The following is a 27,486-nucleotide window of genomic DNA, read 5'->3' as shown; positions in this document are numbered from 1 at the left end:
GGATGATTAAAAAAATTTTAGGGTGTTTCAGGTATTATTACTTATATTTTAATGTTTTTGTAAATTATCAGAAGGAGAGGATTTCAAAAGTGAATTCTAGGGCTGGGGTTGTGGCTTAGGGGTAGAGTGCTTGCCTAGCATACGTGAGGCACTGAGTTCAATTCTCAGCACCACATATAAATCAATCAATAAATAAAATAATGGTCCATCATCAACCTAAAAAATACTTACAAAATGAATTATAAGTTTGTTGACAATAACATTGTGGTATGGTGGGGAGTCAAGCCTCTAGGCATGAATGACAGATTGATGCCTACAGATCTTGGATGAGGAAGTACAAAACCAGGACACAGTAATTGGGAACTTAGTTTTAGGAGGGGGTCTTCTAGCTGAGTACAACTCAGGGAAAGGAAAACATAGACTTTTTATGAAGTCTTTGCCCCGTGGAAATTGAAGCTAAAAGAGGCATGAATTGGGCTAGGGATATAGCTCAGCTGGTAGAGTGTGCTTGCCTCACATGCACAAGGCTCTGGGTTCAATCCCTAGCACCATTAAAAAAAAAGAGAGAGAGAGACATGAATTACTACAGTTAATTCCAATGGTTTTTTTTTTTTTTTTTTTTTTTTTTTTTTTTTTTAACTAATCCAATCTAAATTTCTTCATCTTCTATTAAAACTCTTCCTCCTGGGGTTTAGGTCTGGTGACTGTCACCTCCTTATATATCTTACCTATCTTGTGTTGCTTAAATCTCTTTGGAGAAATGATGGTGTCAGTTCCAGTAGTAACTCTGAAAGTGAGTGAGGGATTCAGTTTTTTTGCTTTTTGTTTTGGTACTGGTGATTGAACCCATGAGTGCTTAACCACTGAGCCATATCCCCAGCCCTTTTTTATTTTTTTCATTTTGAGATAGGGTCTCAATAAGTTCTCAGGGTCTAGCTAAGTTGCCTGGGGCTGGTTTTGAATTTGTGGTCTTCCTGCCTCATCCTCCTGAGCTGCTGGGATTACAAGTGAGCACCACTGCACCCAGCCCCAGTCCTTTTTCTCTTTTACTTTGAGATTGTTCTAAGTTGTCCAGGCTAGCTTCCATTTGTAATCCTCCTGTCTCAGTCTCCCAAGTCACTGGGATTACAGGTGTGCACCCCTGACCTGTGGTTTTGACATTTTTTTATGTGCTGATCAGAGATGACAGGCTCACCTGAGGCCTTCTCTATGGTTTATAGGTTCATAACTTCAGTTTATGTTCAATTGTAATTTACCCTGGACTGTCATTTCCTTGGCAGCATGTTGATGAGTGGAACATTGGCCGGCTGAAGACCATCCTAGATTTGGTGGAAAAGGAGAGTGGGATCACCATCGAGGGTGTGAACACCCCATACCTGTACTTTGGCATGTGGAAGACTTCCTTTGCCTGGCATACAGAAGACATGGACCTGTATAGCATCAACTACCTGCACTTCGGAGAGCCAAAGTCCTGGTAAAGTCAGCCCACAGTTGGCACAGGGCTTCTCGCCTTTAATGTACACTGGAAGCCTCTGGAGCAGGTTGAAATGTGGATTCTGGTGCATCAGGCTTGGGGTGGAGGTGGCTTTCTACATTTGAGACACATTTTTAGGTGATCAGATACTGTTGGAGTCAGACCACCTGTTGAGAAATGAGGTTTTAGAAACATGTGACTCAACACCATCTTAGGAAAGCATAGGTTGGTGTGTTACTGAAAGTACTGTGGTTGGTCCAGGCAATCTCATTCTTCCTAACTACTTCTGAATGGGCCTGTGACATTTCTTTCTTTCTTTTTATTTATGTTTTGTGGTACTGGACATTGAACCCAGGGGTGTTCTACCACTGAGCTACATCCCCAACCCCTTTTTAAATTTTGAGACAAGGTTTTGCTAAATTGCCCAGGCTGGACTCAAACTTGAGATTCCTCCTGCTTCAGCCTTCTGAGTAGCTGAGATTACAGGGTACTTCTGTGCCTGACCTGAGGCACTTCTTAGAGACAGACTTCAAGACTGGAATTACTCCTTCAGATAACAGAAAGCTTTCTTTTCCTCATTTAAAAAAAAAAAAAAAAAATATATATATATATATATATATATATATATAAATATATATATATATATATTTGGGGACTGAGGTGTGGCTCACTGGTAGAGCACTTGCCTAGCACATGTGAGATCCTGGGTTCAGTCCTCAAAACCGCAAAAAATAAAAAAAATAAAAGTATTGTGTACACCTAAAAATATATATATTTAAAAAAATTTTTTGGTTTGCTGGGGATGTTGTCCAGTGGCATAGCATTTGCCCAGCATGTGTGAAGCTCTTGGCTCAATCCCCAGTACTCCCTGCACCCCCATCCCCAGAAAAAAGAAAAAAGAAAAAATATTTGGTGAGCTGCAATGTATACTTAACCCAAGAGGGAATCTGAAGGGCTACTCTCAGCATTATGTTTCATTCTACCACTAAGCTATATCCAGAGCCCTTTTTATTTTTTTATTTTGAGACAGTGTCTTGATAAGTTGCCCAGGTTGACCTTGAACTTGTGATCCTCTGACTTAGTCTTTCAAGTTGCTGGGATTACAGATATATGCCACTACCTCTGACACCACTCTTGTTAAAAAGACAAAAGATTCTTCTCTTTCTTTGTGTTGGTGAAGGTGCTGTAGATAAATAAAATAGATGAGGGACCCACCCTTAAACAGACTGGTCAGGAGACAGAAAGCAGACAGGTAAGAAAGTGACAGTGTGAAATCAGAAAAGCTCTGAAGGCAAAATCTGTATAGGAAGGACATGTAAGTGGTGTGGGGATTAAAGAAGACTTCAAGAGGTGGTGACTAGAGATCTGAAAAATGAGTTGGAATGGTGGTGGGTTTAGGAGAAGAAGCTGAGGTTAATGCGTCCAGCCATTTGGAACCACATGTGCAGACCTCCTAGGCTGAGAAAGGACCTGTTGTCTTTAGGGAGCTGGGGAAAGTCCCCTGTGGTGTGGGTGCTATGTCCAGGATGAGAGACAAGTGGTGAAACTGGAGGGGACACTCTTGGCCAGGTCATGAGGAGTTAAGTAGACTCTCTTCATCTTTATTTCCCAGCATCTTCAACCATATTGTTCCAGGGAATACCCCAGGAATTTTCCTTTCTTCTTGCAAATGCTTTCTAATGTCTAATCTGGGATGAAGAAGCCTTTTGAGCCTAAGATTATTGCCTGTGTACTGTCCCACTGCCTTTCTTCTAGATGGCTAGTCTTGGAAAATATGTAAAAATTTGTAAATGTTGACTCCAAAATTTCCTGAAATTGCATTATCATTTTTTGGTTTATCAAGAGAAAGTTTTACAGTTATTAAATATACTCTCTAGATCGTTTGAAGTGGGAGCTCCAGAGACTTCTGTGTGAGGTTGCCTGATGGATCCCAAAGTCCTTTAGGTGATATTATTCTTAATTTTTCTCCTCTTTTTTGATTTATAAGGAAGCTATTTGTGAGGGGAAATTTTTTTTTCTTTTTGTGGAATAATTTACTTATTATTCCTCTTCCTCCTCCTCCTCCTCTTTTTTTTTTTTTAATACTGGGAATTGAACCCAGGGCCTCATGCATGCACAAGTGCTCTCCTACTTAACTATATCCCCAGCGCTTTTTATTTTATTTTTAGACAGAGTCTCACTAAGTTGCTCAAGCTGGCCTTGAATTCCTGGGCTCAAGTGATTCTCTGTATTCAGCTTCCCCAGTACTGGAACCACAGATGTATGCTGCTGCTTTAGTGTAGATTATAAAGGTTATAATGAGGTTACTGTGAGTTTCAAAATATATTTAACAGTTTTCTTTTTTTATTTCTTTAATGAAGAGCAGTTACTGTGATGTCTAGACATCCTACTAGGTGGAGAAGTAATTAATTATTGGGTAATCAATATAGCTTTTATGCAGATGAAGAGAAAATGGATTCATCAGCAGATCCCAGGCCAAGTTTCTAGGTGTCTAATCCATCTCTGCCTTGCTTCCCATTCTTTCTCTAGCCTCCAGTTAGGCCTTTAAAACTCCTGGGAACATTTTAAAAAACACTGAGGTTATTAATGCCACCTTTTTTCTCTCTTTTTAAAAATATTTTAATATGAACAATATAACTTTTTGTACCAAAAATCCTAGCTTGTGGTACATATTCAGTAGGTGTTTTATTGAATGGGTGAACACAGAAGAAATAAATTCACTCATGTTCCTGTGTAGTCTCACCATTTTTCTACTCCACAGTCTAATACTTAACTTCTCCAGATTCTTTCTAGTGCTTAGGAACTTTAAAAGGTGTTGGGTTTTTGTTTTTTTGTTTTTTGTTTTGGTGGTACTGGGGATGCTCTATCACTAAGCTATATCCTCAGCCCTTTTTATTTTTATCTCGAGACAGGGTCTCACTAAGTTGCCCAGTCTGACCTTCAACTTGCAATCCTGCCTCAGTCTCCTGAGTCACTGGGATTACAGGTGTGTGCCACTACACCTGGTTTGTATTGTTACTTTCATTTTTTTAATTATTTATTTTTTGGGTACTGGGGATTGAACCCAGGGGCCCTTTACTACTGAGCTACATATCCAAGCCCTTTTAATTTTTATTTTAAGACAGGGTTTCACAGAGTTGCTCAGGGTCTCTCTAAATTGCTGAGGGTGGCCTTGAACTTCTGATCCTCCTGCCTTAGCGTCCTAAATTGTATTATTATTTTTAGTCAATACATAATTGTACATTTTTATGGGCCACAGTGTACCATTCCAGTTGATGTATGCAATGTGTAACAATCAGATGAGTGAACTGGCATATCCATCACCTCAAACATTTTATCATTTCTTTGTGCTGGGAACCTTCAGAGTTTTCTCTACTGGCTTCAGTGTGTTTTTCTAGTGGCTTGGCTCCTGTTCCTGTCCTCGGCTCAGAGTCTGATGCTCTCATATGTTTGCAGGTACTCTGTTCCACCTGAGCATGGAAAACGGTTGGAGCGCCTCGCTAAAGGTACTGTCTCCTCCCTTCTGTGAGCTGTGCTCCTAGCTCTCAAATGTTCATTCTTGGGCTGGGGCTGGGGCTTAGTGGTAGAGCACTTGCCTAGCATGTGTGAGGCACTGGGCTCGATTCTCAGCACCACATAAAAATGAATAAATAAAATAAAAGTATATAAAAAATTTTTAAAAAATGTTCATTTTCTGTGGTCAGATCTTGTGTGACCTTTCACAGACTTACAGGGAAGGATGGGTTCAACTGTCAGATTGACTTCCTGGCAGAATAGCTACAACCAAGCCTTTCCCTGCTGTATCTAAGAAGGTACTTTAGTCCTTCATTTGACATCTTTGTCTCAGTCCCACCAAGCATTGGTTTCTTTAACCAGGAAAGTACACAAATCATTTTGATTCTGGTTCTTCTGCTAAAACCCCATCTGTTAAAGTAAGAATCAGGTTATTTTGTGGTTTGATCTTTTATGTGGATTAGATTTGTATTTCTAGAAAGTCTTATTTCAAGAAAGCCAGGGTAGATTATGCTGTAGACATGTTATTGAAAAAAGAATGTAGTCTCAATCTTTCAGTACTGGAGAAAGTTCTAAAAAGTTTCAAAGTCCTCTTAAGAACAGAGCCACTTGGGTGCTATCAGTCCTACAACAGAGCTTGATTACCCATGTAATGCCCTGTCTGGAGAGGTGTACTATAGAATCTTAAGAGTCTGCCCAGAGATAGAAAGATCTCATTCAGATGAGATCCATAGGTATGAAGTGACTCCAGGATATACAGCTTGTGTGGAGCATGGAGTAAACCCAGACCCATTATGCATTTACACAGGCTTTTTCCCAGGAAGTGCTCAAAGCTGTGAGGCTTTTCTCCGCCATAAGATGACCTTGATTTCCCCTTTAATGCTGAAGAAATACGGCATTCCCTTTGACAAGGTGAGCTGACGTTACATACAGAAGTCCTTAGGCTTACATAGAAACTACTATTTCTGGTCTTAGCTTCACAGAATTTTATTCTAGTTCGTCACCATCACTTTGATCTAGGGTGGGGCTTTGATCCAAGGGGGGCTAGTGGGCCATGGGAGAGTCAGGTCACCTGCACAGTGTTGAATTTGGAGGAAGAGTTAATTAAAGTTATGATGTGCATCTATTGTCTTAAGGTTTTTCATTTTATACAAGATAGAAGACCCCAGTAGTTTGTGACTTATCCTTGGTTGCTCAGCTAATAGGTGGCTGAACCAGAGCCCAGGAGTCCCATTTTATAGACTGTGCCATGTGTGGCAGCTACTTTAAGTCTGTTCTTCTTTAGGTGACTCAAGAAGCTGGCGAGTTTATGATCACTTTCCCTTACGGTTACCATGCTGGCTTTAATCACGGCTTCAACTGCGCAGAGTCTACCAATTTTGCTACCCGTCGATGGATTGAGTATGGCAAGCAAGCTGTGCTGGTAAGCCCTCTTGATGTCTTTCTGTTACACTGACTGAAAAATGTCTGATTGAGGAAATTCTCATTAGTGTCAGAATATTTCTTTAAAGTGCTGAAATTCAGAAAGAGTGACTAGAAATGTGTAAAAGTGCCAGCCTTTTGTGTTCATAAAGAATTTTAAAAAACATTCAGCTTTGGGGAGTAAAAAGTGAGATTCCACATTTAAGTCCATTTGGAATTAAAACTATACCCACACCTTACCAGTATTCCTTGCTGTGGCATTCTGAGAGTTCTCTGTTGAAAAAGTCTTCAGCATTTACTTTTGTTATAGGCAAGCAGCAAGGCTGGACTGTGTGGCCCAAAGTACTAGGCTTGTCTGTGTAGTCCTAACTGAATAGATATCCAAAGGCATGTGGCTGTTGACCATCTTAGGACCTAGGTGCAAAGCCACATATCACTACCCATCCTCTGTGAACCCTCATTAGTGCCCAGGTGGACTCCACTGTGCCAACACTTTCTGCCCTTTTTTTGCTTCCCTCATGTTTGAAGGCTCTGTAAGGGCACTGTGACCTTAGCCTGTGAACTAGGCTTTAAAAGCCCGTGAACTAGGTTTTAAAGTGTCTCATGCTTGTTTCCACTTGGAGGGAGGAGATGGGACATGGGGATGGGGCAGAAACAGATGAGGTATGCTTCACCTGCTGGCTACTTGTGACAGTGCTCCTGCAGAAAGGATATGGTGAAGATCTCCATGGATGTGTTTGTGAGGAAGTTCCAGCCAGAAAGATACAAACTTTGGAAAGCTGGGAAGGACAGCACAGTTATTGACCATACTTTGCCTACACCGGAAGCAGCTGAATTTCTCAAGGAGAGTGAACTGTCCCCAGGAACTGGGAATGAGGAAGAATGCCCAGAAGAGGACATGGAAGGAGTTGAAGATGGGGAGGAAGGAGACCTAAAGAGAAGGTAACTGGTAGCCATTTGGGCCTGAGTGTAGAAGATGGGGGTTTGGGCAGCTCCCACAACCTGTGGAGGAGTTGTGACTAAGTTGGATGTTTAAGCCACAACTGAAGGAATTTTCTTCCTAGTAAAGGTTCTAGAACCCTCAGAACTGGATCATTCAGCACTTCCTTGTGGCTCTTATCCATTAATGAGGATTGCCTGGAGCAAGGGGTAGGGCTCCCTTGTGCCAAAAAAGTCAGTTTTTCCTATCAGAGTGTTTTCTGTTTTTTATTCTATTTTATGTTTGTGGTACTGGGGATTGAACCCAGAGTGTTGTACCACTGAGCTGCACACCCCCCCCCCCCCCAGAATATTTATTAAAAAGGAGAGTGTGATGGTGGGATCCAGACTTTCAGGGGCAGGGGCAGTAGCAACATCTGCTGGTGTTGTCAGGGTCTGAGCCAGTGCTCTGAGAAGAGTTTGTCCCATTTCATGTGGGAAAAACCAGAAGGACACTTACCGGATACTTAATGTAGGCTAGGCATTCTGCTGGGTGTTCCATGTACCTTCTCTCAGTCTTCACCCCAAATCTGTGGGGAGGGGGATGGTGATACCTGGACTTTTCCAGATGATGTACTAAGCTCAGAGAGGTGAAGTTTTTTGTCTCAGATCACACAATAAGAGGTGGCTGAGTTTTAAACCAGCACTGACAAGCCCTGGGCATTCATTTTGGGTTGTATGCACACGTTTGAATGCTTTTGGAAAGTGATTGGATATGTGGGCTCTAGAAGGTTTGCTTTCTTCTTTGCAGCCTGGCCAAGCACCGTATAGGGACAAAGAGGCACCGGGTTTGTCTTGAAATACCACAGGAAGTAAGTCAGAGTGAGCTCTTCCCCAAGGAGGAACTGAGTTCTGGACAGTATGAGATGACAGAATGTCAGGCCACCCTTGCTCCTGTGAGGCCCACCCACAGCTCTGTGCGGCAAGTTGAGGATAGCCTGTCCTTCCCAGGTGAGTAGAACATGTTGCATTTTTACAGCCCTAACTGACACTTGTCTGTCCTGTGTTCCATGCATACTGAGTGCAGGATCAGAAATGAAAAAGGAGAGAGTGAGGTCTGTGAGCAGACCTGTAATTGGAGTGTGAGAAGTGCTTTGGGCTATGCAGGGTAGAACAGGCATGGAGGGTAAGTCCTGTCTCCCACCTGGTGAGGAGTGAGGGAAACTAAAATGTTTGGTGAAGGTGACTGATGAAGTAAGATGGCAGGTGTGTAGGAAGGCATCTGAGAGAAGAGGAGCTGGGCAAGGCATGAAGATGGGAAGCAACACCATGTCTTGGGGAGCTGGTGGCAATTTCCTCTAAATGGAATATTAGGGGTGGGAAAGGTGGAAGACAGTTATGTGGCCAGGAGATGAGGCTGGAGAAGAGGGATGAGATGATGTAGCATGGACTGCCATTCTATTTTGCCTTTTTATTTTTTATTTTTTGGTACTGGGGATTGAACCCAGGGATGTTCAACCACTGAGCCACATCCCCAACCCTTTCTGTTTTTTATTTCGAGACAGGATCTCACTAAGTTGTTTAGGGCTTTGTCTGGTGGCTGAGGCTGACCTTGAACTCAGAGTGCTTTTGCCTCAGCCTTGCAAGAAGCCGGGATTACAGCCACATGCCGCCACACCCTGCTCATTACTTTTTATTTTTATTTATTTTGTTTGCAGTGCTGGGGATTGAACCCAGGGGCATTCTGTCACTAAGCTGTATCCCTAGGTCTTTTACTTTTATTTTTTATTTTGTGTATTTTTTGGTCCTGGTTGTTGAACCCAGGGCACTTTATCACTTAGCTATATCCCCAGTCCATATTTTTTATTTTGAGACAGGGTCTTCTTAAGTTGCTTGAAGGTTTTGCAGTGTTGCTGAGGCCGGCCTCAACCTTGCAGTTCTCCTGCCTCAGACTCCTGAGCTACTGGTATTACAAGTGTGCAGCACTATACCCAGAACCCTTTATATTTTTTATTTTGAGATAAGGTCTTGCCAAGTTGCGCAGGCTGGCCTGGAACTTAGGATCTTCCTGCCTGAGTCTTACAAGTAGGTGTGTGTCATGCCTGGTGTATTTTTAAAAATATTTAATTGACATATAGTTGTACACATTTGTGTGGCACAGTGTGGTAATTTGATTTGTGTATATGGTGTGTAATGATCAAATTCAGGGTGCCTGCCATTTTAGAGTTTGTTTATTTGGAGGCTTGAGGATCCATTTGTATGAGAATGGTGTGGTCAGTAGTGTTTCAGAGCAGTCACCAGGTGGTCATGAGGATAGATTTGTTAGGGAGAGGCTTGTCTCAGTCTTGGTCAGGTTTTAAGTGTGTTGATGATGCCATGGTATATCAGTTAACCCTGTGTACTCAATCTTGAGGCTGGGTTGGCTTCTCCTCAGCAGCACCTCTTCTGGCTGAAGTATTCTGGGTCCTCTGTTGAGCTTAGACCTGCATCTCCTGCAGAAGTGTGAGGAAGTGGCAGAGCTGCTTGCTGAATGCTTTCTGTGAAGACTGTTACCATCTTTTTTTTTTTGGGTGCTGGGGATCGAACCCAGGGCCTTGTGCTTACAAGGCAAGCACTCTACCGACTAAGCTATCTCCCCAGCCCCTACTGTTACCGACTTATACTGGCAGTTACAGTTAGGAAACCTGAAGATAAGTGGTAGTATCCTCACGTGACAAATAGAGGAAGAAATGGAGGCCTGAGAGGCTGAGGTGTTAGCCCAGATCTCTCAAGGATACTATAACTGACAGAGCCAGAATTTGAAGCCTGGTCTCCCTTCCAGCCCATATTCTTGTGTTTGCCATTGTCTTCATGAAGTTCACATGTACAGGCAGAACCTGCCGTTATCTAATATCTTTGTATATTTCAGATTATTCTGACTCCACTGATGTTAAATTTGAGGAGCTCAAAAACGTCAAGCTAGAAGAGGAGGATGAAGAGGAGGAGCAAGAGGCAGCTGCTCTGGATCTTTCTGTGAATCCAGCTTCTATAGGGGGACGCCTTATCTTCTCTGGTTCCAAAAAGAAATTATTTTCTAGCCTGGGGTCCAGTTCTTCTCGGGATTCTCTTTCTTCTGATTCAGAAACCAGTGAACCTCTCTCCTGTCAAACTCAAGGGCAAACGGGAGTTCTCACTGTGCACAGCTATGCCAAAGGGGATGGCAGAGTCACTGTGGGAGAGCCATGCATGAGGAAGAAAGGCAGTGCTCCCAGAAGTATCAGTGAACGGGAGCTGGCAGAGGTATGTCTCTGGGCAGTGGTTTGGAAGTCAGCTACCCTGGAAGACATCCTGTGGAGGGGAGGTGGGCTTGTGGAGGTGCTACAGGTATCCAGGAGGGCAGGAGAAACGCCCTGTCAGTGCCCCTAGCGCGCTTTGTTGTGTGAGATTAAAAGCCAGGGGACATTCCCTCTTTTTTAGTTTGCTCTTTACTGGGAATTCTTTTTCTCTTTTTCTGAGTGACTGCTGATTCAGAGTGTTGTATCTCAGCAGCCTCAGTGACTGGGAGATCCTTAGCACAGTTGAGTGCATGCTAGTGTGGGTGAGACCCCTTGCTGTTACCTTCCTTGCCTTAGAAGCACAAGGATTGGAATGGTAACCATTATCACCCAGATGCTCAGGAGCTTGGGATTAGATGACCCTTTTACTCTAAAATTCAAAGGTATTTTTCTCAGAAATCCTGACTTTCCTGGGGAGGCCCAGCCTGTCATTGATGCATCCTTTGGATACCAGGATGCTTTTTCAAAACTAAATATGAACATCTTTGTTCAGGCTTCATCCTAGATTACACTGTCACCAGAAACTTTCTTGTTGGTTTTGTGTAAAATGACTCCTGGTGGATCTGCCGTGCTGAGAGGGATTTAGAACTGTGTTAGAAGCAACTGGATTCCTGCCACCCAAGTGACTGCTCTTACTCCATGGCCTCACAGTTTGTGTGGACCAAGCTGCTGCTTGTATGGAGTGGCACATAGTAGAAGCTTTTGCAGAAAGTCCCTTGTAATTCCTTGTTCTTGTACCTTTACTTTTTTTGGGGTGCTTGGTATCAAACCCAGAGCCTTATGCACTTTAAGTACGCATTTTATCACTGAGCTATACCTCCAGTCCCTCTTTTACTCTTTAAAATTCTGTCTCCTAAAAGTTTTTATTATGGGTACCATGGTACATGCCTGTAATCCCAGCTACTTGGGAGGCAGGGGGATCGCAAGTTTGAAAGCAGCCTCAGCAATTTAAGACCCTAAGCAACTTAGATCCTGTTTTAATAAAGGGCTGGGGTTGTGGCTCAGTGGTAAAATGCCTCTGGATTTAAAAAAAAAAAAGTTTTTATTCAAAAATTTCTAAAGTACTTGGGAAGTAGAATGCCCCCCATGAGTCCCCATGCTTATTCATCCATGTATAATTATTAACATTATGGCATATTTGCTTTGCATCTGCTTTGGATGAACTACTGACACTCATTTTGTATCCGTATTTTCTTAGTATTGCCAGTAGTCCCTTTTTATGGTTGGTTTTTCCTTTTGTCTTTAATTCTCGAATATTCCTCTTTGAGTTCTCTGAGTCTTGGGGCTCTTTCTGTAGACTTCCTTTTACCATTTGAATGTTCTGCCGTCCATCTCATGGTGGTTACAGGCTAATGAGCAGATAACCAGTGTGTTTCCTTCTCATTGCCTCTGGTTGCTGCTCTCACAGCCCTCTTATGGGAGCCTCTATGACAGAGGGCTTTTACCTTTCCCAAATTGGAGTTCCTCATACTTGTACTGTCATCTGGCCATTCTTGGTCACAAGCCCCCAAGCCTCCGTGTTCTTCTGTGGTGCTGCATTTCACCCAGTCCTGCATCCTCCTGACTGTCTCACCATCACTATCACAAAGCAACTAAGAAGAAGCAAGGACTTATTATATACTAAATTCTTCATGTGCATTGTTCAGTCTTTGTATTACTGTTAAATTTATTTTATTAGAATCAAATTTTTCTGTTTTTTTTGTGGGCGGGGGTTACTGGGGATTCAATTCAGGGGTAATCAGCCGCTGAGCCACATCCCCAGTCCTGTTATATTTTATTTAGAGACAGTGTCTTACTGAATTGCTTAGTACCTCACTAAATTCCTGGGGCTGACTTTGAATTCGCAATCCTCCTGTTTCAGCCTCCTGAGCTGCTGGGATTACAGGTGTGCACCACTGTGCTCAGTTTTTTTTTTTTTTTTTGGAGAGTGTGCAAAGAAGCAATAAAAAATACCATAATATCCATCTCTTTTCCTCCCAAACTTGAAATCAGTTAAGTGATAGCTAGAAGAATCAGGCATTTGGAACTTAGTATATTACCATATTGCCAATTAACACAATTGAACAAAGTGACTTTTAACCCATGGCCAAATGACCCTTCTACTCATTTAATCACAATTTGATGGATGATCTACCTCGTCATAGGCAGTCCTGATAACCACAGGCTCATCATGGGGCAAAGTATTTCCCATCAGCTTCCACATGTGAGGGTGAGACCATAACTCTCTTCTTGGAAAAGGCAGATCCTGGCTAAATGGTGCATAAACACATCCAAGACAGTCAAAGAAATCAGGAATCCTTCTGCATGGAAATTGCAGGCAAAGGATGTTTCTAATAAGCCTCTCTTCAGTCCTCTGCTCACAAGCCTCTGAGTGCCTTTCTGGTTCCTTTTCCTTTCTGTGTGAACTTCTCAGCTTTAGCCTGATCACTAAGCCATCCCTCTACCCCAGCAGGTGCTAACTGGTTTAAAGAACTTAAAATTCTCCAAAAACATCATGATGACACTGCCTCATGCTTTCCTTTGTAATCATTTATGGCCTGTCTACTGTGGGTCAGGACTGTGCCTTTAAGGAACTCAGAAGCTCCTCAAGAACTAGAAGAATAGACAGAAGTACATAATTCCAACCCTTGATGATAGGTATATAGGATGAAGTAGAGATTTGGCAGCTTAGCCTGTGGTTGGGGGAGGAGTTCAGGATGACTATAGAGAAGGAGGCATTTTGCCTGAACCAAGAAGTTACAGAGTATGCTGTGTAGATAGAATGAAATTGAAGCAAGAATCTGAGAAAGGAAGATGTTCTACAGAGTGATTATAGCACATGGGGTCTGCAGAGGTTGCGTTTGTCTCAGGCGTATAGAATTGGAAGAGACTTTGGATATGGTTAGAGGGTCAAGAACTGGTAATCCCAGCTATTTGGGAGACTGATGCAGAAGGATTGCAAGTTCCAGGCCAACCTCGGTAACTTAGCAAGACCCTATCTCAAAATAAAAAACAGAAAGGACTGGGAATACACTCAGTGGTAAAGTTCCCCTGGGTTCCATCCCTAGTATTGCCCCCCAAAAAAAACAAAAGAGAAAAAAATCAGAACATGGTGGGAGGCTTGAGAGGGAAGGGTGGACTGGCAAAAGAAAGCCTCTTTCCCCCAATATGAGTTTGGAGGCCAAGAGCTTCCATGGTATGTGTGTTGTGTGTGTGTATTTTTAAAATTTTTAAAAATAATGTTGTATTCTTTGTACCTTTATTTTATGTGGTGTTGAGGATGGAACTCAGTGCCTTCCACATCCTAGGCAAGAACTGTATACCTACAACCACAGCTCCATATTCTTTTAAATGCAGACAAAATGATGCAGAAGTTGGTAATGCAACGAGCCTGCAAATACTGCTTGTATCTAACATTTGTCAGGCTCTTGCCACATTTTCTTTAACCATTCTATTTTTATTTGTTGAAAATTTTTAAAGCAAAGCCCAGATACCATGCCATTTCTTCCCTACTTTAGTTGTCTATTTTTAAACTTAGTTTTGTTTATTTATTTTTAGTACCAGGGATTGAACCCAGAGGTGCTTAACCACTGAGCCAGATCCCCAGCCCTTTTCAGTTTTTATTTTGAGACAGGGTCTCACTAAGTTGCTGTGACTGGCTTTGAACTTGTGATCCTCCTGTCTCAGGGGATTATGGGTGTGCGCCACTGCACCCAACTCAGGTTTGTTTTCATAAGAAATTGACTTCAGGACTGATTGATTAGGTGGAATGGGTGACTGATAGGAGAAGCCAAACAGCCTAATCTATACCTAGAGAGGTTTGTTTGCATTATGTCTATATTTGGAAACAGCTATATTTTTGATAGTGCCCTCTGTTCCCCAACACAACTTTAGCATCCCCCAAACTGCATCTGGGACCATTTGCTATTCAGTGTATGTTACTGTCTGTTAAGGGTCTTATATAGGGCAGTCTGGTAAGCTGTACTTTGGGTGAAAGTGCCCTGGTTTAAGCATTGCTGAAGCACCAGAGCTTCATTTAACTACAGAATGAACCACAGCAGTGTGTCTGCTATAGAAGGTTTAGTTGGTTCAAGCTGCTTTGAAAAAATGAGTTTCCAAACCAGGACTGGAGAACAGTTGCTGCTTCTCTGTATAGAACATGCCTCATCATTGACCTTGACACTTTGTGCCAGATGTTAGAAGAGGGAACAGAATTGCAGACTTGAGCTTCAGCTCCCCTATAGGCAGGGACCTGGAGCATTCTATTTGCTGCCCCATCGATCCTCAAAAAGAGCCATTTGGTGCAGGGTTTATGACCCCTTTTTTGAGGGTGTGTTGCTCCTTACCCGGCTCACAGCTAGATGGCCGAACTGGGATTCGAACCATCATGTTGTTATATACTGAAGGGATTTAGAAACTAGAGCACATCACAGGGCAGGCAGCATTGTGAAAAGGTTGTGGATGCCACCTAGCAGGAGGAACATTTAACTAGGAGATGAGGAAGTGTGAAAAGAGTCCCACATATTTGAATAGATCTGTTTTGGTTAGCATGATGTCAGTGGAAAGGGACAGTCTTCACACTGTGACACCAGGTCTTCCTCTGACTGGGTTATAAGTTCCTCAAGGTTCCTCTGCATTGCCAGAGCATCACACACAGGATACTGGGTACACATGCTGGAATATAGGAAGCACTTTGAACCAACAGGAGAATAAAGGCATCTTCCTCCTTTCCCAGAGCCACAGTATTCTTGATCTTGACTCCTCCTGTCTTCTCTAACACTTGGATCTATAAAAGGGTCTAGCTCTACCTTCTACATTGTGTTAGTTTTCTTCTACTACGACAAGTCATCACAAATTTTAGAGACTGAAAGCCACACAAAATTTATTATTTTATAGTTCTTGAGTTCAGACGTCGACAGTGAATCTGTTAAAATGATGATGATAATAGGACTGTGTTCCTTCTTGAGAGCTCTAGGAGAAGAATCTGTTCCCTTGCCCTTTCTAGCTTCTGTAGACCACCCTCATTCCTTGGCTCATGATTATTATTCCATCTTCAAAGGCAGCAACATCTAGCCAAGTCTTTCTCACATCAAGTCACTAGTTGGCTCCTTTTGCTTTCCTAGTCTGTTATTAGCATCATTGTGATTACTTTGGGCCTGCCAGGATAACCCAGGATAATCCCCACTTTACAGCCATCTGAGTAGCAAGCTTAATTCTCCTTTATCATAGTTATATGACATTAACAGAGATTGGAATGTAGACTTCCTTTGGGGAGTGTTACTCTACTGTGTATCTTAATATTTCCCTTTTATAAGCTTTTTAATTTTTTTTTAATCTTTTGGGTATAAAACCATACTCCTATAGCTCCTATTATAAAATTTGGTTTTGGAGAATGTTTCTTTCTCAAACTATGATCTGATTCCTTCCTTTTTTTTTTTTTTTTTTTTTTTGGTACCAGGGATTGAACTCAGGGTCACTTAACCACTGAGCCACATCCTCAGCCCTTTTTTTTTTGGGATTTTATTAAGATACAGGGTCTTGCTGAGATGCTTAGGGCTCACTAAGTTGCTGAGACTGGCTTTGAACTCTTGATCCTCCTGCTCAGCCTCCCAAACTGCTGGGATTATAGGCAAGTGCCACCATGCCCAACTCTGTTTCCTTCTTTTTCTCTTAACTCTGATATGTTCATTTCTTAATTCCTTACTCTCTGTCTGCTGGAACTAATCTCAAGTCCTGACAATTCCCAGTTGCTGAGGGCTTTGATTACCTCCCTGCTCAGTTCTTCTGGTGTCTCTTCTTTGAAGCTGCCCCTACTGTAGCCTTATGAAAATTTTCTTACCTGTCTGCCTCTGAATCTTCTTTTCTCACTTCTCTTCAACCTCCTAGTCATGGAAGGCCTGATTTTCAGTCAAACTTATTTTCACTGGTAATCTCATCTACTTCATTTTTAATTCTGTAGTTTTTGGTTTTCTATCTTGTTTTATTTTTAGATAGGGCCTTACTGTATTGCCCAGGCTGGTCTTGAACTTATGGGCTCAAGTGATCCTCTTGATCTCAAGTAGCTGGAACTTCAGGCTTGTACCACTATGTCTTAGCAACATTTTTATTAGTGAACCTGATGTTGAGGATTCCCCAGTTTACAGCTTTTGCTCTGAACTCTTTTCTAAACCCCAGTCTGAATTTCTTACTGCCTCCCTCAGTATTTCCAAATGGGAGAGCCATAGATCTATAGCATGTATTCTATATACACAGCATGTTTAATTTGGTTTGTTGTTACCCCCTACTTCCTCCACATGCATAGTCTTAAGCATCTCTCACCTTGGTGATCCAAGCTAGAATCTCCACCATTTCTGGTTCTTTTATTCTTACCCTTTTTCTTTCTAGCCTCTGCCACGTGGCAGATTTAGCCTGTTATGTAGTCTTCAAAGTGGGGAGTGCAAGAAGATTGTTGGGATACAGGAATAAAATAAAATGAACTTTATTTTTATCTTACCCTTTTATAGGATATTTTTATTTTAAAACACATAAGAGACTGGGCATGATGGCATAGGCCTGGAATCCCAGATATTCTGGAGGTAGGAGGATTTCAAGTTTGAGGCTAGCCTCAGCAAGTAAGCAAGATACTCAGCAAGTTAGTAAGTCCCTGTCTTCAAATAAAAATAAAAAACAAAAAGGACTGGGGATGTACCTCAGTGGTAAAGCACCCCTGGGTTCAGTCCCCAGTACAAAACAAAACAACAGTATATATATTTATTAGTAAGTGTGTGTAGGTTGGAGTATATGCTCCTAAATTCATTCACATGGAAACACTACCACAAAAAATTGGCAAGTAGAGGGATTCCAGTTTGTTTTAGCCAAAAAACCTTTTTTTTTTTTTGGTGCCAGGAATTGAACCCAGGGGCACTTAACCACTGAGCCACACCCTAGCCCTTTTTTTTTTTATTTTTTATTTTGAGACAGGGTCTTGCTAAATTCCTGAGGCTGCCTTTGGACTTGTGATCCAAAGCCTCAGCCTCCCGAGTTGCTGGGATTTACAGGCAAGCACCACTGTGCCAGGGCAAAGAACCTTTTCTTTAAGTGAAATCTTACTCATTTGAAAATGTGAATCAAAAGCAAAGTTGTGGGCTGGGGAGATAGCTCAGTTGGTAGAGTGCTTGCCCTGGGTTCGATCCCCAGTACCGCCAAAAAAAAAAAAAAAGCAAAGTTGTTATGGTCAGAAAGGAGGTGGTGCCTAGTTCATTCTGATGGAGGTTCTTGAGGGGTATTGCTGAAGTACATGTTTTTTGTTGTTATAATACTGGGGTTTGAAACTGGGGTCTTATGCATATTCGAGGTAAATGCTCTCTATCACTAAGACACCCCTGGTTTCCTGATGTACTTTTTGAAACCTGCTGCTTTAGACTGTCCATGTAGTGCGGGTCTAATTAAAAGTTTGTGATTTTGTCAGTCTTTGTGGGCATCAGGAGTAGCAGTCCGTAACGTTTTCAGTCTTCCACCTTGTTCCTGTGGTATCATCACTTGCTAATTTGAGCCAGGATCATAATACTATCAGTCCATTTCTTCACATCTCCTTCCTTTCCTGGGTAGATCTTTCATTTTTACAGAATAGGAGCTTAGTGAGTATTTGTTGAATGAATAACCAAGTGGACACTGAAACCTGTTAATAACATTTATATTTGGAGGAGCAGGGTCTATTCTACCTGTACCTGGCCTGTGTAGAATTTGTTTGTTTTGGGATCCCAAGTGTGGTCCTTTGTCTCTGGGGTTCTGGATAGTTACACATGGAGTTCATGAACCTCAGCATCTTTTCTGAAGTAGCACTGCAGTGTTGCCACTTCCTAGAACTCTGAGGCATTAGTTTTTGTCACTATTGCAAAGTGGCCCTCTTCTAGGCCTCATTTCCTTGCTTAATGGGTTTTGCCAACCCTGTGTCTCCTGATGTCAGTATGACCAAATTTTAAGTGTGTTGATTAAAAAGAAACTCTTAAATAGTATTACTGAGTCAATCCTGTACATCTTAAACCTAATTACATCCGCTCTAGCATTATGTAAATGCAGTGTTAAATCAACCTTCCCTTTGTAGCTAAGGCAGTGTTTTAGATACACTCTGTCCTGGCTGATATTCTCTCCTGGAGAAACTAACAGGAATTAACAGTAGCATGAGAGCTGAGGTCTGAATAGTTTGTAAGGAAAAGCGGGTCTGTTTTCCTTGTATTGGCTTAGGTGCCCTCACCCTTTTGGATGTCCTCTAGACTGTCAGCCTGGATGGCCCTTCTACCTGGAACATTATAATAGGTACTATACTGACTTCCTAGTCCAAGGAAAGGGGCAGCTAGTCTCCTGTGGGACCCACAGACAAGTCTCATAGCAGTGAACTTTAGGGGGAAGAACCATGGAGAAGGATTGTTTTTGGTATATTTGTTTCAGGTTGCTGGGGATTGAACCCAGGACCTTGCACATGCCAGGCAAGTGTTATACCATGAGGAGGACCACTGCCGGGTCCTCCCTTCCCCCACACCCCAGTTGGTTTTCATTGTAAGTCAAACCTCGGCTTTGTGTCAAGTTGAGGCAAGACTAATTGGATTCCCTCTGGTGTGCTCAGGTTGCAGATGAATACATGTTTTCCCTGGAGGAGAATAAGAAATCCAAGGGTCGCCGACAACCCTTAAGCAAGCTCCCACGCCATCACCCACTGGTGTTGCAGGATTGTGTCAGTGATGATGGTAAGTGTAGGTTCTTTTCTTCACTAGTGAGAAAGTGACTAACCACATTGGGACATTGGGACTTTCTCTGATAGGACATCAAAGGCCATGTCAGGAATGAGAGTGTGCCTGTGACTTAACTCTTCTCCCCAACACTCCATATAGAGGATGGGATTTCCTTTTATATCTAATTTGCTAATCAAATTTCGTTATCAATTTGAGTATCATAGTATATACTTAATATGGGATAATTACATGGAGATTCTTTCCTTTCTTAGGAAGTACAGGCTGTTTTGTTTTTTTTTTTTCCCAGAATAGTAAATTCTGTTAATGATGCCAAGCCGTGTGGTATGTGGGTACAAAGTTAAATAAGATATGTCTGTGTCCACCAGATGTTCACAGGGTAGTGAGGCAAACTGACAGGTAAACAGATCTAAAGAAAGAACAGGCTGCAATCTAGGCAGAGGAGACAGTGTGAGTAACCATGGAGAGGAAAAACAGGAGTGGATGTACAGAGAAACTGTTCTCAGCTCAGTGTGGCTCAAGTTCAAGGGCAAGGCTAGGGAGTGACAGGTGGGATAGGAGGAGCAAAGTAGACATGAGGCAAAGTCATAGATATTGTTGTTTGTGAGCTCAGAGTGAGAACCTTTTCTCAGACGTTCTGGAGCTCTTAAAGTATTTTAAGCAGAGGAATGACATGGTCAGATAGACATTAGAAAGACTACTCCTAGGAGACATATACAAGGAGAACTAGGAACTGTGGCACCGAAGCTCAGGGAGTGATGACAATAGTGGAGACTGGTTTTCTATGCCGCCTGTAGCCTATGACCCAATAGGAAGAGTGCTGAAGAACCTTATTGCCCTTGGGAGAGTGGAGTCACTTGATTTGTTACTTTGACTAGTGCTGGACCCTTCCCTACCTTGTCCTCTCCTTCCTGGTCTGATGTCACAGCCCATCTCTGCAGTTTTCCTTGGTAGAAAGTCCAACATAAGCTAGGTGGGGAATAGCCCTGGAGAGTGTATATGGTCAGAATAGTGGCCAGATATGGACAGAGTCAGGTCCTGAGGTGTCCCCTGAGCTCATACTCTGACCCAGCTCAGGAGTTCTAGCCTTTGCATGGTTCTCCACTTCATGCTTTAAAAAAACACAGATTGTAGAAAACTGGAAAAGCAGAACAGTTATAAAGGAAAAGAAGATTACCCGTATGCCTAGCCTCCAGACATGAGCATAGTGAACGTAAAATGTATTCTTTTCCTGATTTTTCTAGATATACATATTATGTCCATGTATATCTTTTTAAAAATAATCTGATTGATATCCTACTATAAATTTCCCCATCTTTTTGTGATGAAAAATGTTCAAATGTGGCAAACTAGATGGAATCATTGCATGCTTTCCATGTATGTTTAATGATTCTTAACCAGAACAGTGTCAATTAGGTTTGCCTTACTCCTTTCTCTCAGTAGCTTAGTTTACGTACATGTACATACACCTGTCTTTCACATCCCTTGAAAGTACTTCATTTTAATATACCAGTAGTCACATTTCCTAAGAAGGATTGTCCCCTAAGTACTGTACTGCTGTCACACCTGGGATAATAGCTCCATAGTATTTTCTCATCTTCAATCTAGATCTCTTTTCCTGCTTGTCCCAATAATGTGTTTTATAACTTTTTTCCTTTAATATAAACCAAACTAGGGTCACACATTATATTTGTAAGTTAGCTTTCTTTGGTCTCTTTTAGTCTGGTACACTCCTTACTCCATTGTGTGTGTGTGCGTGTGCGCATGCGTGCACGCTAGGAATTGAACCCGGGGTGCTTTACCACTGAGATACATCATTAATTCTTTGAATTTTCTATTTTGAGACAGTCTTACTAAGTTGGTGAGGCTGGCCTTGAACTTGGAATCCTTCTGAGTTACTGGGATTATGGGCATACATTGGGATTGTAGCATGCCTGGCCCTTGCCCCACTTTTTAAAAAAAGTATTTCCAATTGAGGCATAACATTTTTAGTGAAATGTTAGGACTTAACTGTAAGTCTTTGTGAAGTTTTACATTGTAAACTGTTAAAATTTTGATTCTTGCATTTTTCACTTAACATTGTGAACATTTTCTTGCATCATTCAGTGTTCACATATGAAATGATTTTGGCCACTTTTGACTTTGTAAAGTGGAACAGATGTCAGTGTTTTAGGTTTTTAGTTGTGATTATGAGCCTGTCGGTTTTTGTTTCTTTGATCATATCTCAGTCACTCTTGTTTAGGCCAAGGTTATGAGACAAATCTGTGGGCACCGTGGCTCCTGACTGGATCTGAACAATGAGGCTCTGAGGGGTTGCTTTTCCTTGCCTGCACTGGCCTCCTTATGCTACAGTGACCTTTGCTGAGCCTGCACCCAATGGCAGCTGCCAGATCCCTTCATATTGAACATGACTGTGAGACACAGTAGAAAATGATTTGTCTATCCTGAGAGTTGCTAGAAAGGAACATGGGATTACCTAGTACATCCCTTAAAAATATAAATTTAATTCTTAGCTTCCTGAGACACTGGATTCAGCCCACAGGCTGTTGTTGGCCAGCCCCTAGTCAGACTTAGTGTGACATTATAAGGCTAAGATGAGGATTCATTGTGAACATGTGGCTCTGCCCTCCTGTGAGGCAGAGCCAGGAGGAATTGGGAATTCCCTGCCCACAACAGGCAGATGCCCACCGACCTTGCAGAGGGAGCTGGAAAGTCCTGACCAAGGACCATGATGTGACAAACTTTTAAGTTTGCCAGTTCCCTCTTATTTTTCCTTCCTTGTTTTCCTTTAGTACAACCAAAGGAAAACTCATAAAGGGAAAGGACTTAAGGTGCTGACATTTTGAAGGCAGCTAATAACAGAGTGAAGGAATATGTAGCTTCACTTTGCTGCCCTTGGAGAAGACAGAGAGTTGAATGGGACAGTTGTTAAGAGGAGCAGAACAAGCTGAGCTCCTGAGTAAAAGGAAAAGTAGAGACCATGACTCATTCTTGCTGGAGAAAGGGGTACAGGCAAGACCCACAACATCATCTAGGTACTAAAGGAGTCTGTTGATAATCATTTCACCCTTGACCTTTGTCACCCTTAGGAGTCTTGGGTTTGGTCCAAACCTAGGAATAGCAGTCCTGGCTGAGCTTATCTACTTTCCAGGCCATGCCACTTATGTGCAGGGCTGGTGCTGATTTATGTTTCTGTTCTTCCTCTAGAGACCTCTGAACAGCTGACCCCTGAGGAGGAGGCTGAGGAGACAGAGGCCTGGGCCAAGCCCTTGAGCCAGCTGTGGCAGAACCGACCCCCGAACTTTGAGGCCGAAAAGGAATTCAACGAGACCATGGCCCAGCAGGCTCCTCACTGTGCTATCTGTATGATCTTCCAGACATACCATCAGGTAGGCCCACGTCATCCCTTCTGCATACCTAGGACTGGCAATCACAGGAAGCTATATTTAATTGTGGGTGTATACCTTGTCACTGTTTGTCTTAAGAGGAACTTTTTCCCCGTTTTTCTCTTCTGCCCCACCTATGTGAAATAGGAATTTGGGGATAAAGGGAAAAAAAGATGAGTTCCAAGTCTCAAAAGAGAACTGTTGGAATGCAAAACAATGTGGGGTGTGGGAGCCACCCAGCTCATATATCCCTGTAACCATGTCCTTGCCTGCTGAAAGTAGCACCATGTGAGGGCAGTTTGCAAGTGCAAGGAACTTTGCCCCCAAATTGTATAACTTTGCTTTCTGATTCATCCCCTTGCTTCCATCCCTTTATGAATGTTAACATCCCACATAAGGATTCCTTCTCTCTCAAGATAGTCCACACTCTCTCTTTCACCTTTGGTCGGCACTCCTTACTTTGCTAATTAATAAATCTCTGCTTGCTCCTCAGTATCTGATGTATGCTGAAATTCTTTTCCATCACATATGTCAAAGACCCCATTGTCCTGAGTTGAGGTCCCAGTCTCCCAGATCTTCTCTGATCCCCCTCTGCTGACAAGTGTATTGGTTAGGCTTCACAGGGCAGATCAACCAGCACTGTGGATTTTTACTTGAGAATGTCTTGGAGATGATGTCGCTCAGGCTCCCCTTAAATGTGCACTCATCACAGACTTAACTGTTTGCAGAGCATTCTGGTTTTTTGTGGCGGGCGGGGTGGTGCTGGGAATTGAACTCAGAGGCACTTGGCCACTGAGCCACATCCCCAGCCCTATTTTGTATTTTATTTAGAGACACGCTCTCACTTAATTGCTTAGTGCCTTGCTTTTGCTGAGGCTGACTTTGAACTCACGATCCTCCTGCCTCAGCCTCCGGAGCCACTGGGATTATAGGCATGCGCCACGGAGCCCGACAGCATTCTGCTTTTTTATCATCCCATCTGAGACCCTTCCTCTCAGGTGGCGTGCAGTACTGGTCAGTAAGGGTGCAGGACTCAACTTAAGGTGTAAACCAGATCCTCTGATGTCACCTTCTTTTCTTTCCCATTGTCACAGGGGGGTGTTACCAGTGACCAGAAGGAACTAGGGCAGGGCAAAAGCAGAGGGCCTGATTGGAACAAGGGGTTTGGAAAGCACAGTTGCTGAGCTCATCTGTGCCTGTCCCATGCTGGTGCATTGATGGCTTCACCATTGTGAATCCCTCGGGAACTGGCTCTGGAAGGTCAGGAGGTATTCATAGCAGCAGATGCCATGTGGCCAGCTCAGGCCCACCTGGAACCTGCACAGGTTGACAGGCCTTTGAGCAGTCTCTCTTGGGTGGTTAAAGTGGCATTTACTGCATTGAACCTGGCAGGGCCCCAGGTTATTTGTGCTGACGGATGAAACCTCAGACCAAATTATTTTGGACTAATAAGTCACTACTTTCCATTGACAAAAAGCAAAATAAAGAACTATATGTGCCATTGTATGTAGGGGAAGTGACTGGCCTGCTGGTTACTGTGAGTGGATCAACTAAGTGTAGCACTACTAAGGGTTATATGAATGGCATGTATTTGGGGCTCTGTCTTTGGAATGAGCCTAACAGTGCCATGCAGCATCAGAGCCAGCAGATAGTCAGTATAGTTTGCCAAGGGAAGTTTATGGACATAATGTTCTTCCTGGAGGGGCCTGGAGCCAGGAATCATAGATGTGACTTCAGCTATGTGACAGTACTGCAGCTCAGGCAACTGGCTTACTTGGACCATCAGGGGCAATCCGTGTTGGCCCTTAGGAGCACCTGCTCTGGGTACGCTCCCTGAGCTGGACCACAGTGTATTACAGCACATAGGAGCCCTATGTGGCAGCCTTGTTGCTAATATCTCAGTGCATTTTATTACTACTTGGTTTGGGAAGATTGAAATCCCAGTTGCCTCTTACCTCACTCCCTCTTCTTAGTTGTCCCCTCGGGGCCTTTGTTTGATGCTGCTGTGAGAAATTGAATTTGAGTCATTAGAGGTAACTTCAATTAGTAGCTCTGGGATAATGGCTGTGCACCCGGGAGCCATAGCCATAGTCATATCGATAAGAGAGGCAGCTTTCTGCTGATGGAGCAGGTGGGAAGCCGAGAGCATAAGCGGCTCACTGCATTGTGCACTTGTTTTTTTCCCCTTAGGTCGAGTTTGGAGGTCTTAGTCAGAACTGTGGAAACACTTCAGAATTAGCCCCCCAGAAGCAGAGGACCAAGCCATTGATTCCAGAAATGTGCTTCACCTCAACTGGCTGCAGCACAGACATCAACCTTTCTACTCCTTACCTTGAGGAGGATGGCACCAGCATTCTAGTTTCCTGCAAGAAGTGCAGTGTCCGGGTCCATGCCAGTGAGTGCCTCTTGCCTTTCTCTGCAATCTCTGCCAGGAGCATGGACCTATTCACTGGAAGTCCTTGTCACGTGCTGGCCTCCCTACCCACCCAGTACAAAGGCTGCATATGTGTTCCTGGAGAGTTTATTGCTGATCAATGAGTTTGCTTGCACCAGTCCACTCTGTGCTGTCCTCTTGGTTGCACATGTCCAGAGGGGATTAATTCTGCCACTTACTAGGTGTTTGCACCAGCGAATCCAGTTTTTATGGCTCTAGGCCATACTGTGCAATTGAGCCCTGGAATCACTGACCTAGAATTCTGGTTTTTCTGTAACATTTGGTATCTTTAGGAGGTAGTCTATGGGGAAAAAAACAACAAACTAGCAAATCCACATTCTTGCTCTGACTTCTGGGTTTAATTTGCTTTTCTCCATGTCCCTATTAGGTTGCTATGGGGTCCCCCCAGCTAAGGCTTCTGAAGACTGGATGTGTTCTCGGTGTTCAGCCAATGCCCTGGAGGAAGTGAGTACTCCCACACTTTTCCTGTCTTCCCTATGAAGTTTGGAGTATATTCAGGGCCAGGCTGTTTCCTGTTGGACTTTATGTCCACAGCAGTCCATGTACGGCATGGTAGTGATGTCAGAGAGTGGGTACTGGGAAAAGTCCTATGACAGTGAGAGTAGTTGCCCCACTTGTGACAGGGCTTGAATGGATCTGGTAGATGTTTGCTCCATTAAGTGACAACCAGGTAGAAGTCCTCATGTGGAGGATTCATATATAACCCCTTTAAAGAATTCACTTATGGCGCTGGGCGCAGTGGTGCACGCTTGTAATCCCAGTGACTTGGGAGGCTGAGGCAGGAGGATCGAGAGTTCAAAGCCAGCTTCAGCAAAAGCGAGGTGCTAAGCAATTCAGTGAGACCCTTTCTCTAAATAAAATACAAAATAGGGCTGGGGATATGGCTCAGTGGTCAAGTGCCCCTGAGTTCAATCCCTGGTACCAAAAAAAAAAAAAAGAATTCACCTGTAGAGTTAGAGCCTTAGGACGGGGACTTAGGTGGTTCATTTTGTAATTATCTCTTCATTATTGCCTCTGGAACTTGACACCATCCCCCACCAGGAAGCAGTCTAGGCCTTATGGTGCTTCCAGTTTGTGCACAGCAGCTTTTGCAACTTTGCTTAGAGTTATTTTAACATTAACAGTAAAGAGGATTATGTTAAGTCAAGTGAAGACCTGGTATACTTCTGCCCCACATGGCAGAAGGAGTCCTAGTTACAGGGTGTGTGTTTGAAGCTCTGCTTATCATTACTGTTTTCTAAGCTCAAGGTTAGTCATCCACAGAAAGTGGAAGGGAGAGCATATTGGGTGTTAATGACTTGGTGGTAACCACTTTCCTCCCTCTCCCTTCTGGGCAGGACTGCTGTTTATGCTCCTTACGAGGAGGGGCCCTGCAGAGAGCAAATGACGACAGGTGAGTGTTTTGAGCAGTCTCAGAATGTGCAACCTCAGTGCTGAAGCAGTGTGTATTGGCACTGCATACCATAGTAGCTCTTTTGAGTGACCCATGAAGATTTGGGAAGCGCATTGTGTGGAGCTAGAATACCATCTCCAAGACTAATTTTAACAAGGATGCTGAGGAGAGTCGAGCAGTCTCAGACCTTTCCACTCCTTTCCCCTCTGATGCAGAGATGTAAGTAACATCCGCCTTTTGGAGGAGATGAGAATGTACGCAGGGGAGTATGAAGACCCTGTGAAATCAGTGCAAGAGCTTTGTGGGCTAGAAGTGTCCCATAGGTGACCACGACCATAGGCTAGTGAGCACTTTTTAACAGAGAAAACTCTGGCCCAGACTCATTTTTGGAGAGGGCAAGTGTCCTCAAGAAGTTCAATGGGACACTGAGGAGAACTCAGGCAGGCCATCCACTGTTAAATGTACAGAAGTTACTGGGTTTTCTAGCATTCGGCAACTCATTTTCATAGAGTTGCATTTTTGTTCTCTGTCTCCTGTTTACTTGCTGTGAGGTTGAGACGTCAAATGCTGAGGTTTTTACCCTGAAGAGCTGGCTCTCTAGGGGGTAGTGTACACAGGTAGGTGGCAGACAGGGGTCAACATCTTGCTTTCAAGTAAAACTCTGTGGTAATGTAGCTCCTGCCTCACAGAATCTCTGTCATGCTGCTTTTGATGGGTGGGCTGTCCTGCTGCCACTTCAGTCCTTTAAAGGTATTTACTCCCATTACTTGAGGAATTGTATTCCTCAAAGTTCCAGGATAGGGTTGGTAATGTTCTTCCTTCTTTGAAATGGAAATGGTTCCACTTGAGCCTTTCACCTTTGCCTTTTAATCACTGTCTTATCTTTTAGGGCCACACAGAACAAAT

At 43.1% G+C, this 27,486-nt stretch overlaps 1 protein-coding gene across 2 annotated transcripts in view; it reads left to right on the top strand.

Moving 5' to 3' along the window:
- Kdm4a (lysine demethylase 4A) overlaps window positions 1-27,486 on the top strand; it is a 47,128-nt gene that overhangs the window by 9,000 nt on the left and 10,642 nt on the right. For both annotated transcript variants that reach the window (XM_047553234.1, XM_047553243.1), the window contains exons 5-16: window positions 1,281-1,474; window positions 4,931-4,980; window positions 5,796-5,899; window positions 6,273-6,410; window positions 7,104-7,351; window positions 8,139-8,338; window positions 10,236-10,606; window positions 19,223-19,343; window positions 22,554-22,735; window positions 24,923-25,127; window positions 25,555-25,631; window positions 26,525-26,580. In XM_047553234.1, the coding sequence (XP_047409190.1) occupies window positions 1,281-1,474; window positions 4,931-4,980; window positions 5,796-5,899; window positions 6,273-6,410; window positions 7,104-7,351; window positions 8,139-8,338; window positions 10,236-10,606; window positions 19,223-19,343; window positions 22,554-22,735; window positions 24,923-25,127; window positions 25,555-25,631; window positions 26,525-26,580 (1,946 nt within the window). The remainder of the gene's footprint in view (window positions 1-1,280; window positions 1,475-4,930; window positions 4,981-5,795; window positions 5,900-6,272; window positions 6,411-7,103; window positions 7,352-8,138; window positions 8,339-10,235; window positions 10,607-19,222; window positions 19,344-22,553; window positions 22,736-24,922; window positions 25,128-25,554; window positions 25,632-26,524; window positions 26,581-27,486) is intronic.

Source organism: Sciurus carolinensis, chromosome 1, assembly GCF_902686445.1.
Source record: "Sciurus carolinensis chromosome 1, mSciCar1.2, whole genome shotgun sequence".
NCBI classification, from domain to species: Eukaryota; Metazoa; Chordata; class Mammalia; order Rodentia; family Sciuridae; genus Sciurus; species Sciurus carolinensis.
This window is presented reverse-complemented; position numbering and strand designations above follow the sequence as displayed.